The sequence below is a fragment of the Enhydra lutris genome, unplaced genomic scaffold, assembly GCF_002288905.1.
Source record: "Enhydra lutris kenyoni isolate GAN:26980312 unplaced genomic scaffold, ASM228890v2 scaffoldscaffold58, whole genome shotgun sequence".
NCBI lineage: Eukaryota > Metazoa > Chordata > Mammalia > Carnivora > Mustelidae > Enhydra > Enhydra lutris.
This window is the reverse complement of record NW_019154142.1, coordinates 6,311,666-6,330,623: the sequence shown is the minus strand read 5'-3', so window position 1 is coordinate 6,330,623 and position 18,958 is coordinate 6,311,666. Positions and strand designations below refer to the sequence as shown.

The following is an 18,958-nucleotide window of genomic DNA, read 5'->3' as shown; positions in this document are numbered from 1 at the left end:
ATATGGATGAAACCATACAAAAAAAGAGTACCTACTGCATGACTCCATTTATATAAAATTCTAGGAAATGCATTCTTATCTATAGTTGGAGAAAGCAGAGAAGAGTGGTTACTTGAGAAGAGGGGCTGGGTGGATGGGATGGTCATTATTCTGATTGCAGATTTCATAGTTGTATACATATGCCAAAACTTAAATATGTGCTGGTTATTAAATGTCAGTTATATCTCAGTAAAGCTATTGTTTTTAGAAGAAGAGGAAAAAAGAAAAAAGTTGAAAGTTGATAGAGTTAAATGTAGAGGGAAGAACCAGAAGAGCAGGGATTAGAATGAGGCCATTTGACATTCTCAAAAACTCATTGTTGACTGGCAGAGCAGTCCTAATGGGGTTGAAAGCAAGACTAGCATGAAAGCAAGGCTGTCTGAGTTAAGGAGTGAGATGGTGATGGAAGGATAGAAACAGTGTGCATTTATTGCTCCTGTATCAGTCCACCAAGGCTGCCACAGCAAAACACCATAGAAAGTTTTTCTTCTACACCCTCTTTTCCCCTCCCTTTGTCATTACATTGTTCTTGACAGCATACGGAGCCTGCCTCCATTTGCTTAGGCTGAACCACAGTGAGCACCCTGCCTCAGTTTTTCAGATCTTGCAGCCTTGAAGTCCATCAACAGTATTTCTTGAGGCCACTCTATACAGAGCACTCCAACTAGCTAACTTGTAGAATGGAGAATTTTTTTCAGGGCAATTTAGACTACTGCACTTTATTCTAGAAATAGTTACGCTCCTGCCTCACCCCTACATTGTGCGAATACTCTCTTCCCTTCCCTCTTGTACTCTCTCCTCTCCTCCCCACTGTTTTGCTTCTCCTCTCTCTCTTCCACTCCAACCCATCCTTACCCCATGTCTGGGGCATTTTGGGGTCAGTACTACAGGACTTACAAATCCAACAAACTTAATTCACTTTGGTTTAAAACATTTTAGGAAATAAGTTCAGATCTGAGAAATCATGGTGGAATGGGTCCAGCCAGAAGAAGAAATTCCAGAATTGTGAATGACATAGAGAACGCACCAGTAGCCCCAAATCCAAAAGTTCCAGACACCCTTACTCACCCTTCAGAAAGATTCCAGGCTACCAAAAGGTACTACCTTAGAGGTTTGTTTAAAAATAACAAAAGTATCTTCTTTTAAGTCGATTGATAATGTAGTGTTAGGGAATTAAAGGATGCCTAAATTCCCAAAATGACCAGCATTTGTTTAATTTTTAAGATCTTGTATGAAGACCTTGTATGAACACTGAGAAGGCTCAACTTCTTCCAATATACGGTCTATGGAGAGTCACTGGTTCCTTATTTCAGCCCCTTTTCTCCTCCCTTCTCCCTTCTCTTTGTCTCCCCTTTGTCTACCCTCTCTCTATATTTTTCAAACCCAACAGACAGAACATAAGAAAGAAGAATATGGGCCTCTCCAAATCTTCCATGTTTATCTTAAACTGAAAAGCACAGAATTACCCTCACTCTTCGAACAAGGGTTTTACCAATGCTTAGTATAATAAGGTGATGCATTATCAGAGAGCTACACCTCTGCCGACAGATGGCTATAAATCAAGAATGTCCTATGATGTCCTGATCTCTTTCTACCATGACAGAGAAAGAGAGATATTTGTATTGTATAATAAATATCCTGAGTATTTCCTATAACAGTTTAATTTAATTCTGGCTAATTTAAAATGGGGAAAAAAAACCAACAAGCAAAACTAGTCTACTACCCAAGATATCATTAATCTGACATATGATCAGAGTTCGAATACCCTAAGTTCCCATTCCCGACATGGGGATGGAAGATGTAAGACCAATACGTCTAGCCAAGAGGACCCTTGAGAGGCCGCTACAATCTAGAAACCCCTGCAGTAGAAGCCAGGAGGGCACAAAGGGACCTGGGTAGTACAAACACTGAGCCAAGCTATGAAGTTGGGGCAGAAGAGGGACTGCTGATACATGCTCCAGGCACATGGGGGCCCCAAGAAGGGTGGTGACACATCACCATCCCCAGTGAATAGAATCAAATATGAAGAAGATGAGAACCATGGAGACAGACATCTGTTCTCCTTTTGCAATGCCCAGTACTCAGCCCCAGGCTTCCTGTCCTCCAGGGAGCTTTTGTGTAGTCTTCTTATTCTATGTCCACTTATTTCCTGCCTTGGGCTGAGATGTCTCTGTTCACTTGTCAGGGCTCCGGAGGCTTTTGTGTCCATTCAACTAGAAAAGGTGGGGCTGCGGGACATGATGCTGAACGCCTTCCTCCTCAGGAAACAAACCATGGCCGACAGAATGAAGAGCCTTGTGAGTTCAGTGAGGAGGGCTCCCTGAAGCTCTCGTTATGTTTTACATTTGAGCCAATAAAAATTCTTAACTTGTAATCTCTTGCTTTCAGCCTATTTGGATAGACTGTTGAAAATTTAAATAACTGTAAAAGGGAATTCAATAAGAAATAGAAAGGAAGTAATTCGAGCTCATTGTAGTTGAGTTTTAAAAATATGCACAATTTTTTCCAAGACCACATTTTATTTTGTCACTTTCGAAATGGAACTAGTTTCAGCACCTGCTCTGGAACATTAGCCCACTCTCGAGTGACCCACAGATGTTCGGGGGGTTTGGATAATGTGAGCAAGGGCTCTCACTATCTAATTCTTGTGTTAGTTGATTTTCCAGATATTAGTGACATGTTTCTATTTAAGGGTTTTATGCTAGCCTAATCTGTTGGGAAATATGAAATTCAAATCTTTAATCAGTTCAAAGTATTGCTATATTTTGTGAATATGGATTCATTAATTTTTTGAGGAGAAAGTCATTAGACTAACACATTGTTATTTGGGAGAGAAATCACAGGTTTACAATCTCTAAGTTTTTTTCCCTCTCTGACTGAAAAGGAAAGACTTAAATTTCCCAAATCCCGTTCTACAAATAGAATGTGAGGGGGCCAGACTTCTAGACAACCGCTGAGCAATAATGGAGGTAAACGACTCCTTATAATAAGTAATTGAGATATTCAATTACCTTTTTTTTACTACTATATTCAAAAAGTACTAACCAAGTGAAAAATTTTATAGTTCATTAACTGATCTTCAGGATTATCCAATGCCATCAGATTAAAAGACACAAGACTCCTAGATCAGAGACAAAGAACTTTATGACTCACAGCAGAACAGGTGACATGACCTTTATGTTTGTATCAGTTCTCTTTGCCTCCCAAGTCTCAAGGGGGCAACATGGAGAAGACCAGATGTGTGCAGTGGGTTTTTGTCCCAGTCGAATGACACTGAGCTTGAGGAAGCTTCCAGTTTTTATGGCAAGCTTGCCATTTTTCCTGGAGGGAGACATTACCCATCCTTCAATTTTGCTCTTTGTAAACAGAACCATGAGAAATGGCCCAGGTAAAGAGTGGTCAGGGCCATGCATTCTTGGCTACTCAACAAGGATGCAGGCGTGGGAGAGAATATGGAGGAGTATTTCTCAACAAGTTGGCCTTCAGAAAGAATATCTCAACTGTGTGGCCCTTTCCTACTTAAAGTTTGCTATATGTTTGTATACTTGTACTAGGCTGGAGAGTTTTTATAGCCAACCATCTAATAGAAGAACTGTCATTCTCTCTTATTACAGGATGAAGTTGGTAAAGTCAAGAGAGATGTTATAGTTGAATATTGTCAGAAGTAAGTATGGTGTATGTGAACAACATATGCTGATTTCTCTGACACTGAATTCAATGAACTGCTATGTTCTATAGAAATCCAGACAATGAGTCAGGTGGTTTTCTTAAATTTTTAATTGATTTTTTTTCCTACTGAACATTTATTTATTTATGTATTTTAATTTAAATTAAGTTAATTAACATGTATTACTAGTTTCAGAGGTAGAGTTCAGTGATTCATCAATCTTATATAATACCCAGTGCTCATTTCATCAGATGCGCCCCTTAATGTCCATCACCCAGTTACCCCATCCCCCATCCCCACCCCTCCAGCAAACCCTCAGTTTGTTTCCTATGATTAAGAGTCTCTTATGGGGGGAAGAGAGGGTGCCTGAGTGGCTCAGTCAGTTAAGCGTTGGCCTTTGGCTCAGGTCATGATCCCAGGGTCCTGGGATTGGGCCCTGCATAGGGCTCCCTGCTCAGTGGAAAGCCTGCTTCTCCCTCTGTGTGCTCTCTCATCTCTCTCTCTCACTCTCTCTCTAAAATAAATAAATAAAATCTTTTTAAAAAGGAAAGTCTCTTATGGTTTGTCTCCCTCTCTGATTCCATCTTGTTTTATTTTTCCCTCCCTTCCCCTATGGTCCTCTGTTTTGTTTCTTAAATTCCACATATCAGTAAGATCACATGATAATTATCTTTCTCTGATTGACTTATTTAACTTAGCATAATGCCCTCTAGTTCCATCCATATCATTGCAAATGGCAAGATTTCATTTTTGATGGCTGCATAGTATTCCATTGTGTATATATACACCACATCTTCTTTATCCATTCATCTGCTGATGGACACCAGGCTCTTTCCACAGTTTGGCAATTGTGGACATTGCTGCTATAAACATTGGGGTGCATGTGCCCCTTCGGATCAGTAGGTGGTTTGTTTTTTAATAAACACAATCCTATTGGATAAAACCAAACCAATCTATCCTCTGACATATATCAGAAATGAAGGATGGGAGATGCTTTGAAGAGGCTCATGCCTCTGCTTTGAGGCAATAGCAACATGAACCAGATAGAACTTTCTTCTTGATGAGGTCCTCTGTTATCTTTGAAAGATCTTTTAGGGAAGTAGATTCTTCTGAGAAAGATGGAATAACTTCGATTGACTTTATGGACATCATCTCTTCTGACTTTCAGGTTCAACTGCCGTATGTCTCACTATGCTCTTCGGGGTCAGATTATGGCATACTGCAATAGTCTGAGAGCCCTGCTGGAAGATTTCCCTACCATCAGAGATACATTTTTCATGGTGGGGCAACCACAAGAAAAGAAAGGGTTGAGAGACTCCAAGGAGGGCCTCAAGACTGACCCCAGGTGTGTAATTTTCTTTAGATCTTTTTACTCCACCTCCATACCCTACCCCTCCCAGGGAGGAGGGAAGAGGCATGTTAAATTTGGTATGGGAATCTTGCTTTCTTTACTGCATTTGACCTTGATCTCCTGGTTCAGAAGGGCAAAAGAAAGAGCTAACACTCTAAAGAAAAACAGTATCTTTGTATTTGAACCCAGAAGAGGTTCTTTGTTTATGGGCTGTTTCACTGCTTTTTCAATCCATGCAGTTTTTTGTTTTCCCCTGGAGAGCCCAGAGATTTCTATCAGTCACACCCTTTTACATAAGCCAGCATCTAAAATAAGCAAACAAATGAGTAATCTTGATCTTGAGCTGTCCTGACTTCAAATATTTTACTTAAGGGACCAGAAGAAAAAAGAAACACACACACACACACACACACACACACACACACACACACATACACACACAACATTGATCCACCAGTGCCTTGGATAAATCTGCCTTTGTGTATTTCTCTGGCAGAAGAAAAAAAAATACATGTAGAGTGATATTACGTGATAAGAGGAGAGCTGCTTCCATACTTCCTTATCATGCCTTATCCAGTTTTCCAAATGTTCTTAACTCAACCTGCCTGGGGTTCACTTACCTAGATGGAAGAGTTAGCATACCTATGCAGTCAGCAACCACATTTTCTTAAGAAAGAAATAGAAAAGAAAAGAGAAAGGGAGAAAGAAGGGGTGTTACATAGTTCTTCCATCTCCAAGGGGGAGAAAAATGGTGAGCTTACTTTCCTCCCTACTCTACTTAAGGCACAGAGCTTAGTGTTATATAATCGTAATACTCAATAAATACCATAGAACAGAAAGATGAAAGCAAATTGAGAGACCATTTGTATCAGACCACTCATTCACTCCCTCACTCATTCATGTGTTATTCAGCCAGCATTTATTTAGTGCTTACTTAATACTAGCCACTTTGCTATGTGCTGGAGTTATAAAGGTAAATAAGCCAATGACTCTGGCAGTAAATTCAGCCCAGTGGGGGAAAGCGCTGTCAACAAAAAAGTAACTTCAAAGATTTTAAAGGTAATCTGCTAGAGTTATGTGAAATGTTCCTTGAGGACACAAAAGAGGGAGTGTTTAACTGTAGCCCAGGCCTCAGGGAGAAATTAAAAGAGGAGGTGACAGGTAAGTCAGAGCTCACCAAAAAAAAAAAAAAAAAAAAAAAAAGGGCGCCTGGGTGGCTCAGTGGGTTAAGCCGCTGCCTTCAGCTCAGGTCATGATCTCAGGGTCTTGGGATCGAGTCCCGCATCGGGCTCTCTGCTCAGCAGGGAGCCTGCTTCCCTTCCTCTCTCTCTGCCTGCCTCTCTGCCTACTTGTGATCTCTGTCTGTCAAATAAATAAATAAAATCTTTAAAAAAAAAATGGGGATGATAGAACAGGCTAGAGAAATCTGGAGAATGAAAAAATCTTGAGTTTGCAGGCCCTTGACTAACTGATAGCTGGCTACCAAAATAGTGACCAGTCCTACCTTGACATGAACTCCAGTTTGTGGAGACCAGTGTCTGTCTCATGAGCTCAGCCAGTGCATCCACTTGGGTCAACTTCCACATTTACCCAATGGAAGAATGCATTTGAAGGAAGGGTAGGGCAAATACACCTCAGTAGACTGACTATTTTGCTCAAGGGTTTGACTGTACACCTGTTGCCCAATGATGCTGAAGTTTATCTTTCTCTCCTATGAAACATCACAGGATAATCCTCTGACTTCTTAGTTTCATTATCTCATCTACCCACTAGCCAAGTCAACCATTTATAAGCCCTATCTATACTTGGGATCAAATTTTTAAAATAGTTTCCAGAAGTCTAACCACACATTCACTACATTTATGCTTAGGATCAAATGTATTCAGGAAGTCTGTTTTTGCTTCTGATCTGTTTTATTTGAAGCACCCAAATAAGGAGATCAGGAAGTAGAAAGTAAAAGAAAAAAAAATGTCTCTGACTTGCAGGTCTTGCTCTATTCCTGTATTGTTTATTGTAGATGACTGTGTTTCCTAAAGATCAAGGGAAACCATCATTTAAGGGGGATGAGCCTAGAGCCCTAAATCATCTGGTCAGTGTGTGATAATTTCGTGGCACGACTCTGGTCAGTAGAAGTGTGGGCAAAGGAAGGGCTCACCCAGAGCCCAAGTCATAGAGTTAGACAGTAGATAAGCAGTGACTGATAAAGATTCAGTATTTTTTGGCTATACCCATCTCCTACTTCCTAAACTCTCCAGATTTCAACCTTTCCCTTTTAATACACCACAGAGAACAGAGCAATGGAGAAAGGAACTTCTGTCTTATGTGGAAGCTTAAAAAGTATAAGATTATTTTTAACTTGAAAGTCTGTGATTCCATGTACTGAGTATTAACAAAAATGGACATCGGCCACAAGGAGGTAGAGGGGAGAGACTCATGGCCTTGGAGTTAGAATATTTGGACTTTGCCCAGCTCAATTGTAAGTTGCCCTGAGGTCTCGGGCAGATCACTTCTGTTCAGTCTTTGAACCTCAATTCTTCATCTGATGAGTGAGGACATTGAAGCAGCTCTCTGAAGTTCAACACGCTAAGATTTTCAGTGCTAGGTTGTCTAGAGTTTGAGTCCAAGGAGTGGAACTGCTGAGGAAAGACTTCTTGGAAAGGGGCCATCTAGAAGTGTTCATGAAATGATAGATGGGAATCACCCCAGGACGAGTTTAACTAGAGATGAAGGGACAGAGTTGAGGAATGATGAGGGTCATGGAGGGACAGGTCCTCCTCACTCATCTCATTCTTAAAATATGGAGTTGGGTTAGGTCGAAGATAAAAAATAAGTTTTCCTTTAAATGTCAATTCTAACAATTAATGCCCTATGGAGGATTCTGAGACATCCCAAGCTTATGAGCGTGTTGTAATGGATTGGCAATGTCTGTCATGGCCAAGGACAGGGGCAAGGTGGCCTTCCTGGTTGTGTTTGCCATCCCTTGACCAACAGAGCCCTGTCAGTTCTGTGGGTTTAAAATTCCAAGGTGCTATTTAATCCTTTAAAGGCTGTAATGTACTGTATTTACTTTTAACAGAGACGACCTTATCCCCAAACCCAAGTCTCTATAGAAGAGGAGACAAGGGGGGGCACCTGGGTGGCTCAGTGGGTTAAGCCTCTGCCTTCAGCTCAGGTCATGATCTCAGGGTCCTGGGAATGAGCCCCGCATCGGGCTCTCTGCTCAGCAGTGAGCCTGCTTCCTCCTCTCTCTGCCTGCCTCTCTGCCTATTTGTGATCTCTCTCTCTCTCTCTCTCTCTCTCTCTCTGTCAAATAAATAAATAAAATAAAAAATTAAAAAAAAAAGAAGAGGAGACAAGGGGAGTTCTTCTCCCAAGAAGGATGCCCCTTGAGGCCTCCTTGCTTTTCATGGCTCCAGAGGAGACTAGAGTCTGGAGACTGGGATGATGCTTGGGCATATTTCAAAAGCAGGGGTGTTGGCTGCTGGAGTGAAGAAGGGAGAGAAGGGTTAATGTGAGAACATTAGTCAAACCCTTACTGTTTGACAGGTAGAACCACAATCCCATATGGTGTTTATGTGCATTGAAAGAAGGCGCCCCTTCCTCTGGGCGGGTGTAGCCCCCTGCCAGGATGCAGAGCTTGGCAAGTAAAACATAGGCTGCATCTCAGCCACTGCTGGCTGCCTCAGGGCACAACCCGAACAACAGTACATGACAACCTTGGTGCCAAGTGCTGTACTGTAATGGATAGACATTGTCCTTGCCCTTTAGGCAAGGGGAAATAGGTAATTTTTTAAAAAAGATTTTATTTATTTATTTGAGAGAGAGAGAGAGCGAGAGAGAGAGAGAAAGAGCATGCATGAGGGGAGGGGCAGAGGGAGAAGCAGAGTCTCTGCTGACCAGGGATCCTGATGTGGGGCTCAATCTCAGGACCCTGAGATCATGACCTGAGCCAAAGGCAGAGCTTAACCAGCTGAGCCACCTGGGTGCCCTGGGAAAATAGGTAACTACAATACATTGCTATAAAGACTAAAATACAATAAGAGAATAATAAAAGCAACACCCTCCAGGAAATGTTCATTATTATCTTAGGGATTGGGGTGGTGGGGATGGGGAGCCAGGCAGGCTGCAGGGTAAAGGGGATGCTTAACCTGGGACTTAGAGGATGGTTAGTGTTTCGAGTACACCAGGAAAAGAACTTCAGTTCAAGCTGGGAGACCCGCATGTACAGTGACACAGAGATGTGAGACAGCACATGCGCTCTTGAGTGGCTCCCACCCAGGGTGTGTGAGGATGAGCAGTGAGGAGGAGAATGTACAGAATCATGAGCAAAATCCAAAAGTCTGGCATGTGTCCTTCCACAGCAGGCAAAGGGAGAGTAAGATGATGATTGGGAATCTCATTTAGGAAGCTACTGAAGCTGTACAGACAAGAGATGTGTAGGAGGTAAAACCAGTTGGCCAGGTGCTGGATTTGATGGGAAGCTAAAGGCAAAGGAGGAAGCTGGGTGTCACCCAGAGCCTCTGGCTTGGATAAATAAAAAGATGGCAGTGCAATTATTATTTAATTGGTACAGAGTTTCCATTCTGGAAGATGGGTAAAAGTTCTGGAGACAGTTGCACAACAATGTGGAAATACTTAATGCCATTGAACTCTACACTTAAAGACAGTTCCAATGATACATTTTATGTTATGTATATTTTATCACAATTCCTTTAAATGGGGGAACAAATGGTAGTGTCCTAAAGAGGAAAAAGGTAGAGAGGGAGATACTGAATCACAGCTCGAAAGCCTCAGTGGTGAATTTCTTCCTTATTTCTTCCTTTTTGAGACCTCCCAACAGGTCTTGATGCTCCCTAATCTGGATGTTTCCAGCACTTTCATATATGGTTGACCCTTGAACAGCATGGTTTTGAATGCACAGGTCCCCTTATAAATGGATTTGTCTTTTATAAATATAGTAGAGTACTGTAAATGTGTTTTCCTTATGATTTTCTTAATAACATTTTCTTTTCTCTAGCTTCCTTTATTATAAGAATACAGTATATAATATATATAGCATACAAAAAATGTGTTTATCAACTATCCATGTATCTGGTCAACAGTAGGCTATTAGTAGTTACATTTCAGAGCAGTCAAGAGTTATGCACAGATTTTTTACTTCAAGGTGGGTCAGCACCCCTGAACCCCTGATTTGTTCAACGGCCAACTGTGCTACCATTCCACCATGCTTCTATCATAAATCATGCATAAATCTAGTTGCTTCAGAAATGTAAGAACCTTGCGGGCAGTGGCCATCTTCATTTCATATCCCAGATGTGTACCTCTGCCTTTGACCTTGATTGAAGGGGAGATGGAGGTAGGGGAAACGGCCCACAGGAGGTAGGGGAAGTTCCAGCCAATGGCCTTTAATTCAATTATGAAATAAGATTGTGTCATCATTTGCTGGCAAGAATTTGGTATGAGGCTGAAAGAAGTCTTGGAATTATTAGAAAAGGAAATGGGCATGAAAGCTGATCAAAGGAAAGAATAAGGGTTGTCCCAGGGTGACACAGCTCAGGCTGGAAACCATTTACTCGTTGTTGCATCAGTACAATTAGTGGTGTGATTTCCTCCAGCTGTGCTCAGCAACATGCAGCTAGAAGCCAAAAACATAATAGTCAGAAGGATCCAGAGTTGGGGTTTTGCTTTGTAGTTGAGTAGTGAATACAAGGAAGCAGAGACTGGAAGGTTCTGGTGAGAGAGAGAGAAAAGCTTGACTTTTCTCTTCCTATGCTTGACTGCGAGACCCAGTGTGGGCAGGGAAAGGAGGGAAGTCAGAATGGAATTGACAGATGAAAGGGGGAGACCAGAGGGCTGGACGATGTCAAGGAGCATATTTTGTGGGGATAATGGAGGTTTACTGGGAGTAGATGAGTGAGGAAACTGGAATAAAAGGTTGGTGTAGGAAAAGATGGGAAAGGGGGGTTTGGGCTTAAGTCTTTGGAGGGGAGGTGGTCCCAGGTAATGATAAGGTCTGGGATGTGGCCCCAGAGTGGATGGCTGGAGGGGAAGGAAGGGGAAAGGGGATGATGTCAAGCAGGTAAGAAACTGACAGGCTAGGGAGTTGGTGGGCCATCCACGAGGAGTGGGGAGGAACCCTCCTTGTGGGGCTGAGAACAGGCTATGCCACTGCGCTTCAGACCCAGAGCTTTCTGCTACTCTCTCTGTCCTTCCCCAGCAGATGGCTGCTCACTGCAGGCAGGGGTGCAAATGGAAGGAAAGAATGGTTGAGAAATAAAGGGTAACACTTGGTAGAGGGCCCTGAGGCTCCGGGGATGTATGTGCTTCTCCGAGGCCAAGGACTGGTTCAGTCACACTGTTGCTGCCAGCCCCTCGGCCTGCAACCTCGTGTGCTTGGCCGCAGGCCCTGGTGACTTTTTATTGTTGATATTTGATGTTTCTTTGGGGCACCTTTGGACATTGTGAACTGAACAATAGAGATAAGACTGGGTTACCCTGGCTTTGATCTGCTCCAGGACAGGAAAGTCTGACTTTGTGGTTACTGAAATAAAGGAAATTTCTCCAAACTAACACCATCCTTTGTTCCCAAACCTCAAATTACCTGATTAAAACCCTGAGACTTGAAAGGTGGCTTTAAAGCCAATGATTCACTTCACGTAGAGTTTTAATGATTCAAAAAGTCTCAGACTCCGAATGTTTGATATTGAAAACATTCAGCCCTCAGTTAAAATGAGTTACATTTCACTTTAGTAAGTGGAAAGGGTCATCTGAATCTCTCCCAGAGACCCAGAAACAATAACAAGAGTCAAAAACACCCCTGTGATTTCCAAAGTGCCCCCCAGAAGGTGAGGACCTCCCACCAGGAGTCCTTGCCAGGGACCAAGGAACTGGGCAAGAAAACTGTGTACAAGTATGAACAATAGTGGGATGAGTAGGACTTGAAGAGTAAAAGAGAAGGGAGGCTCTAAAAATGACTTCCTGATTTCTGGCTTGGGCAACTGAGGGTTGTGGCTGTTTTAACAGAGGACGAGGCACAGGTTTGGGGTGGTAGAGGGTAAGGAGTTCAGTTCTTGCCTTCTTTGACTGAGATGATCTGAAACCCTACCAACCAACAGGAAGCAAGTTGGAAGTGGGGAGCTGGGGAGGGGACCGGGCACGCACAGGTGGATTCGGGTATCACCGTGAATGGATGGCCTTTGCAGCCAGAAGAGTGGACACAACCGTCCAGGACAAGGGACAGAGTGGGAAGAGCAGAGCAGAGGGCTTAAGGGGGAGGGGCTGTTTTGTGGCGGGGTTAGGGGACTCCATACCCACCGCACACCTCCTTCCACTGTCTGTGTGTCTGTGAGGCCTGCTTTGTCTAGCATAGCCGAGATGGGTCTAAGGTGGCACCCTTCTCTAGCCTTGCCCTATAACCCTCAATTCTAGGACATCCTCTCATTAGTGTGTTCAGGTTCCCACTTGTTAACAAATAGCCCCAAGGGTTCCTACAAGGTCTCTTTACTGGGCCACAGGGGTTCCTTGCCCCCTACCCACCTTTGGCCCCTTTGCTAGATACCCTCACCTTAGCATTCTAACAACAAACTTTGTATAGCGCCTCACAACTTAGAAAAGATTTTTCACAAGCTTGGTACTCTTTTTAAAAATTATTCCTTACATCAATTCTGTGAGTTGGGAATCATTATCTCCACTTTATGTATGCAAGGACTCAGATGGTAGTGCATCTAAGGCCACACAGCTGTGGGCGATGGAAGCTGGTCTCAGAACGGGGTCCTCCGATGCCAGAATCCACACCTGTTAACTGCACAAGCACCATTTTCACACCAGATGAACACAATTAGACTTAAAGGCACCAAATCCATTCAAATGGAAAACAGCCCCCCTTACCCCACCCTCTGTCACAGTGGGCCACCTCATTCCTGAGAGGACATAGAAACCAGGTCAAGATGCCACCTTCCCCCAGTGGGTATACCGGAAAGATCACGAGCCTTCCATTGGTGTGAAGGTCAAACACAGGCAAAACCCAACAAAATAATCTTTTAATATTTTATCCAATTATGGTAAAACCACAAAGAAAAACTAACATGAATGTAAAATTCAGGACGGTGGTTTCTTCCCAGGGCCCCCAGGGAGGTGCACGTCAGGCTTCGACGGCTTCAAGCGGCTGCCTTCTGCTCAGGTCAGGATCCTAGGGTCCTGGGATCGAGTCCCGCCTCACGGTCCATGCTCATGGGGAACCTGCTTCTCCCTCTCCTCCCTGTTTGTGCTCTCTCTAAAAAAAAAAAATTAAAAAATAAAGTAAGTCTCAACTTCTCTTAGGAGCTGGGCAGGCAAAGTTCTCCTAGGACCTCAGTCTCCTCCTCTGTCAACACAGGTGAATTCTAAGGACATAAGAATTCAATGAGAAAATACGTAACACCCAGAACGGTGCCAGCCACCTCACTCAGGTCCTCTCTCTGCTTTCTCACCACACCTTTCCTGCCCTCCAAACCCACTCCTTCCTCCAACACAGCCGGGGCTAAAAGCAGCCTCCCCGCTCCTCTCCTCAGTTATTTATAACCGAGGCCACCTGTGAGCCGCCTGCAAGGGAGACGTGCAGGCCCGGGCCTGGACACCGGGCTCCAGCTCGGCTCGGGTATCACCCCAGCCCGGAGCTGTGGCTGCAGGGCCGTGTTAGAAATAGTTCCCATTGGGGTGTCTGTTTTGTTTTTTTTTTTAAAGATTATTTATTTATTTATTTATTTGACAGAGATCACAAGTAGGCAGAGAAGCAGGCAGAGAGAGGAGGAAGCAGGCTCCCCGCTGAGCAGAGAGCCCAATGTGGGGCTCGATCCCAAGGCCCTGGGATCATGACTTGAGCCGAAGGCAGAGGCTTTAACTCACTGAGCCACCCAGGCGCCCCGGGTGTCTGTTTTTTTAAAGAGAAATGCTATGCTGACCCAAACTTTCTTATAATGCCACAGGAGTTTTCGGGCCCGGCCGCGGGGTTTGCTGTCTGCTGACGGGAAAGTCTTCCTCAATTTATGGTTCCTGCCCCATCCCTCTGAAGTGCTGGTTATGTTCAAAACTCTGCCAGAAGAGGTTTGTATTTCTTTCTGTGTGCCAGAATGAAAACTGGCTGGGGCTTTGTTATGTCTCGCAGTTAAGCGTATCAATCACAGAGAACATCTCTTGTTTTTTTCCAGGGATATCTGGTACCCGAAGTCTTCACAGTGCTCCCAATATTTTTGCCTGCTTCATAATCCTTTCTCTAGGGCCTCATTATTTCCCTGAGTTCTGTTTCTCCCCAGTCACTAATGAACACTAATCCGAGCTTCCCGCATTCCTTATTAATCCTCAATTTCCTCCCACACCCTTCACGGAAAATCCCACCCGGATGCCCTGAAGCTAATGACAGGTGGAGATCGCAGGCGTAGCCATCAGCCTGTTTCTCTGAGGGGCTGCTCTGTGCACCTAACTTCCTGTTAGAGGGTCATATTGATAACCATAGAAAAAGTAGATCTAGAAATACACAGAGTACTCAAGTAAGTATTTTCTAAGTGAAGTGTAGCGCTGAAAAATGGCCATTGGGAACATTCTGATTGTTCTTTGTTAAGTAGAAACCTAGGTTTCTTACCCTCTTCGCCCCTGCCCCAGTTTTATTAAGATGTAACTAATCAGTAAATTGCATATATTTGAAGTGTGTAACATGATTTAACATATGTGTACCTTGTTAAATGATTACCCCAGTTAATTAACGTATCTATCTCTTCACATAGTTACCTTCTTTTGCATGTGGTAAGAACACTTATCTACTCTCCTAGCAAGTTCCAAGTATGCAATACGTTATTACTAACTATAGGCACCATGCTACACATTAGATCCTCAGAATTTATTCATCTGATACTGAAAATGTGTACCCTTTGGCCAACGCCTATCCATTTCCCACCCCTTGGTAGCTACTCTTCTATGATTTCAACATTTTGTTTATTATTTTAGATTCAACATATAAGTGAGATTGTCCAATGTGTCTTTTCCTATCTGGTTATTTTACTTAGCATGATATCCTCCAGGCTCATCCATGCTTTTGCAAATGGCAGGATTTTTCTTTTTTTAATGTGTGAATAATATCCTTTTGTGTGTGTGTTTCACATTTTTTTATCCATCTATCCATCCACTGGACAGTTCGATCATTTCCATAGCTTGCCTATGATGAGTAATGCTGCAATGGACATGAAAGTGTAGATAATCTCTTTGAGATACTGACTTTGGATGTGTACCCAGGAGTGGGAGGATCATATGGTAGTTCTACATACAAAAGAATGAAACTAGACCCCTACCTCTCACCTCTCACAAAAATTAATTTGAGGTGGATTAGAGACTAAATGTAACATTGAAAACTGCAAAACTCTTGGAGGAAAGTGGGGAAAGCTTGACATTGGTCATGGTGATGATTTTTTGGATATAATATGAAAAGAATAGGCAACAAAAGCAAAAATAAATAAATGTGACTCTATCAAACTAAAAAGGTTCTGCTCAACAAAGGAAACAACAAAATGAAAAGGCGACTTACAGAATGGGAGAAATATTTGCAAACCACGTATCTGATAAGGGGGTAATACCTGAAATATGTAAGGAACTCAGGAACTCCTACAAAACAACAACAATAAAATCTGACTTTAAAATGGGCAAAGGTCATGATTAGACATTTTTCCAAAGAAGACAACCAGATGGCCAACAGGTACATGAAAATATGCTCAATATCACTGATCCTCAGAGAGAGGCAAATCAAAACCACAGTGAGAGAGCACCCTACGCCTGTTAGGATGGCTATTGTCAAAATGACAAGAGACAGCAAGTCTTGGCAAGGATGTGGAGAAAAGGAAACCCTTGTGTCCTGTGGATGGGAATGTAAGTTGGTGCAGCCATTATGGAAAACAGTATGGAATTTCCTCAATTAAAAATAGAACTGCCTTTTCTTTCATTAAAGAATTTTAGATGTTTCAAAATATATAGTATATATTTTATAACTATTAAGTGTAAAGATAATTATGTATTATATATGTAAATACTACCTTCTTTAAGTTGGATCATCATTTTCCACTTTTCCTTCACTCGAATGTTAATAGTTAAGGTCCAGGGTTTGATCATTTTTATTTGTGGGGTTTTTTTTTAATTTTTTTAAAATTTCTTTTCAGCGTAACAGTATTCATTGTTTTTGCACCACACCCAGTGCTCCATGTAATACGTGCCCTCCCTAATACCCACCACCTTGTTCCCCCAACCTCCCATCCCCCACCCCTTCAAGACCCTCAGGTTGTTTTTCAGAGTCCATAGTCTCTCATGGTTCACCTCCCCTTCCAGTTTCCCTCAACTCCCTTCTCCTCTCCATCTCCCCATGTCCTCCATGTTGTTATGCCACACAAATAAATGAAACCATATGATAATTGACTCTCTGCTTGACTTATTTCACTCAGCGTAATAATCTCTTCCAGTCCCGTCCATGTTGCTACAAAAGTTGGGTATTCATCCTTTCTGATGGAGGCATAATACTCCATAGTGTATATGGACCACATCTTCCTTATCCATTCGTCCGTTGAAGGGCATCTTGGTTCTTTCCACAGTTTGGTGACCATGGCCATTGCTGCTATAAATATTGGGGTACAGATGGCCCTTATTTGTGTGTTTAAACTACGTTGATAAATACCTACACTTTGCTTACAGGTGTTCCCTCTCGGCAGTGGTATCTGAATACCGGTTCCTGCTAGGAGTTTATCTGTGACACTTGTAATCTATCAGTGGTCCTGCAAACACATTTTGCTGTGTTTCTGGTCACCAGTGTCTTTAAGCAAAGACATTCCTTTAAACCCCTCACTCTAGGACGTACCTTGTCCAAAGGCATGTAACCTGGTTGAGGAGTAGGTTTGTGTTCTGTTTTCCAGATATTATTCTGTAATTACTAACCTGTATTATACTGTGAAAATGTTTAATATTGTTTGAAGATACTATCCCTAATTGATGTGCTCATGTATTTTTTTAATTCTCTCTCTTTTTTTAAAGATTTTATTTATTTGACAGAGAGAGTGCGAGAGGGAACACAAGCAGGTGGAGTGGGAGAGGGAGAAGCAGGCTTCCCACTGAGCAGGGAGCCCGATGTAGGGATCTATCCCAGGATACTGGGATCATGACCTGAGCCACATTAGGCAGCTGAGCCACTCAGGTGCCCCAATTTGGGGGTTTTTGGGGGGTTTTTTATTATTTTTATTAACATATAATGTATTATTTGCCCCAGGGGTACAGGTCTGTGAATTGTCAGGCTTACACACTTCACTGCACTCACCATAGCACATACCCTCCCCAATGTCCATAACCCCACCACCCTCTCCCCATCCCCCTCCCCCCCAGCAACCCTCACTTTATTTTGTGAGATTAAGAGTCTCTTATGGTTTGTCTCCCTCCCTTCTCTTAGAAACTTCTTAAAATGTTATTTCTTTCTGTTGATTTTACCCACAGGCAGCTTTCCAAGCCTTACAGCTAACTCTACAGCTGATAGCCTCTCTCCATGACATTGTGGCCTACCTTTTCAGTTTTGCTCAACTTGGAAATTGTCCAACATGTTTTGAATTTCCTCTAAGCGCTAACCCCCTGAAAGGCGACTGGGGAGGAACTGAGGGCATTGGTAAGTGATTAGAGGTGATTCAGATCACCTTTGGTATTCACTTCCAATTCTATGAAGCTCTTTTCTTCTTCCAACTTCACTGAAGTATAATCGGCAAATAAAATTGGAAGCTAAAGTGTACAATGTGATGATTTGATAAATACATACATTGTGAAAAGATTCCCCCCACCTAGTTAACTAATATGAAGCTCTTAATACTTGGAAAGACAGAACTAAATTATTCTTTTCATAAATGACAGGAGAAGAAGGGCAAAGGGCAAAACCTTATGATATTCTATCTCCAAACTAATTAATTCCACATTTGCAGGTTAAACCACAAAGTAAAGCAAGCCGGGAGCTGGGTCAGCCTGGGTTTTTACCCTGTATCTGCCACTTGGTTACTAGACGCTGGACATTTGACTCTCCAGGTCTCTCTCCATCTATAAAATGGGGATGATAACACCTGTTTCATGGAGATGTTCTGTGGATTAAAATCTATGTAGAGCTTCTACAAGAATGTACATGCCCTTACTATACACTAGTTTTCTTTCATCCCCTTTCTGGCCTTTGTGAGCTAATATGGCAAGGTCAGAGCCAAGCATTCATTGTCAAGAATGTTTTGCAGACCATCTCTGTTAGCTAACAGTAGCCACATGGTCCTGAAGTAAGAATGACTGAGGCTTTAGTTTTATCTGCCAAGTGCTAATCCATAAACCCTAAATAAGCACTAAGTTCTAAGGTAAATGCACAAGGTAAATTAAAGACTGAAATGCTTAGTAAGCTGGGTTGATCAAAAGTAGGGAAACTGATCTCGTTATTTTAATAACTTGACTTGCAGCCAAATTATGCCTGTAGTTATGTAAATATTAATTAATCACAATACATTATAACAGGGTAACCAAGGATTTTAAAGGATGAGAAGAGCTGATGGAATGAGATGATAATGTGCTTATTTAAACCTAGCATTCTTCAAACGAGTGTAAGATACTCTGAATCTATTTCTCTCTGGCCAGTGCATAAAGAAAAAGTGTTTGTGGGAGACCCTGATTTGTTTGCTGGTAGATGTGGTAGATGTCACTGAACACTGATGGAAACTGTAAACGTTCAGACAGGAGACCTAGGGAAGGGTATGAGTGGCGATCCTGGAGGAGGGTCGATGCCGGTCTCTGAGGAGAAGCAGCATGAAAAGGGGATGGATTGGAGCTGACTCAGCAGAAAACACAGATTTTTTTTTTTTTTTTTTTTTTTTTTTTTTTTTTTTTTT

The 18,958-nt window shown here is 42.5% G+C and overlaps 1 protein-coding gene across 1 annotated transcript in view; it reads left to right on the top strand.

Annotated features, from left to right (window-relative positions):
- The first annotated feature begins 4,887 nt into the window (after positions 1–4,887).
- LOC111158238 (coiled-coil domain-containing protein 162-like) overlaps positions 4,888–18,958 on the top strand; it is a 27,726-nt gene continuing 13,655 nt past the window's right edge. Inside the window, exons 1-3 of the mRNA XM_022520157.1 lie at positions 4,888–5,051; positions 14,021–14,138; positions 17,550–17,715. Of these exons, the coding sequence (XP_022375865.1) occupies positions 4,888–5,051; positions 14,021–14,138; positions 17,550–17,715 (448 nt within the window). The remainder of the gene's footprint in view (positions 5,052–14,020; positions 14,139–17,549; positions 17,716–18,958) is intronic.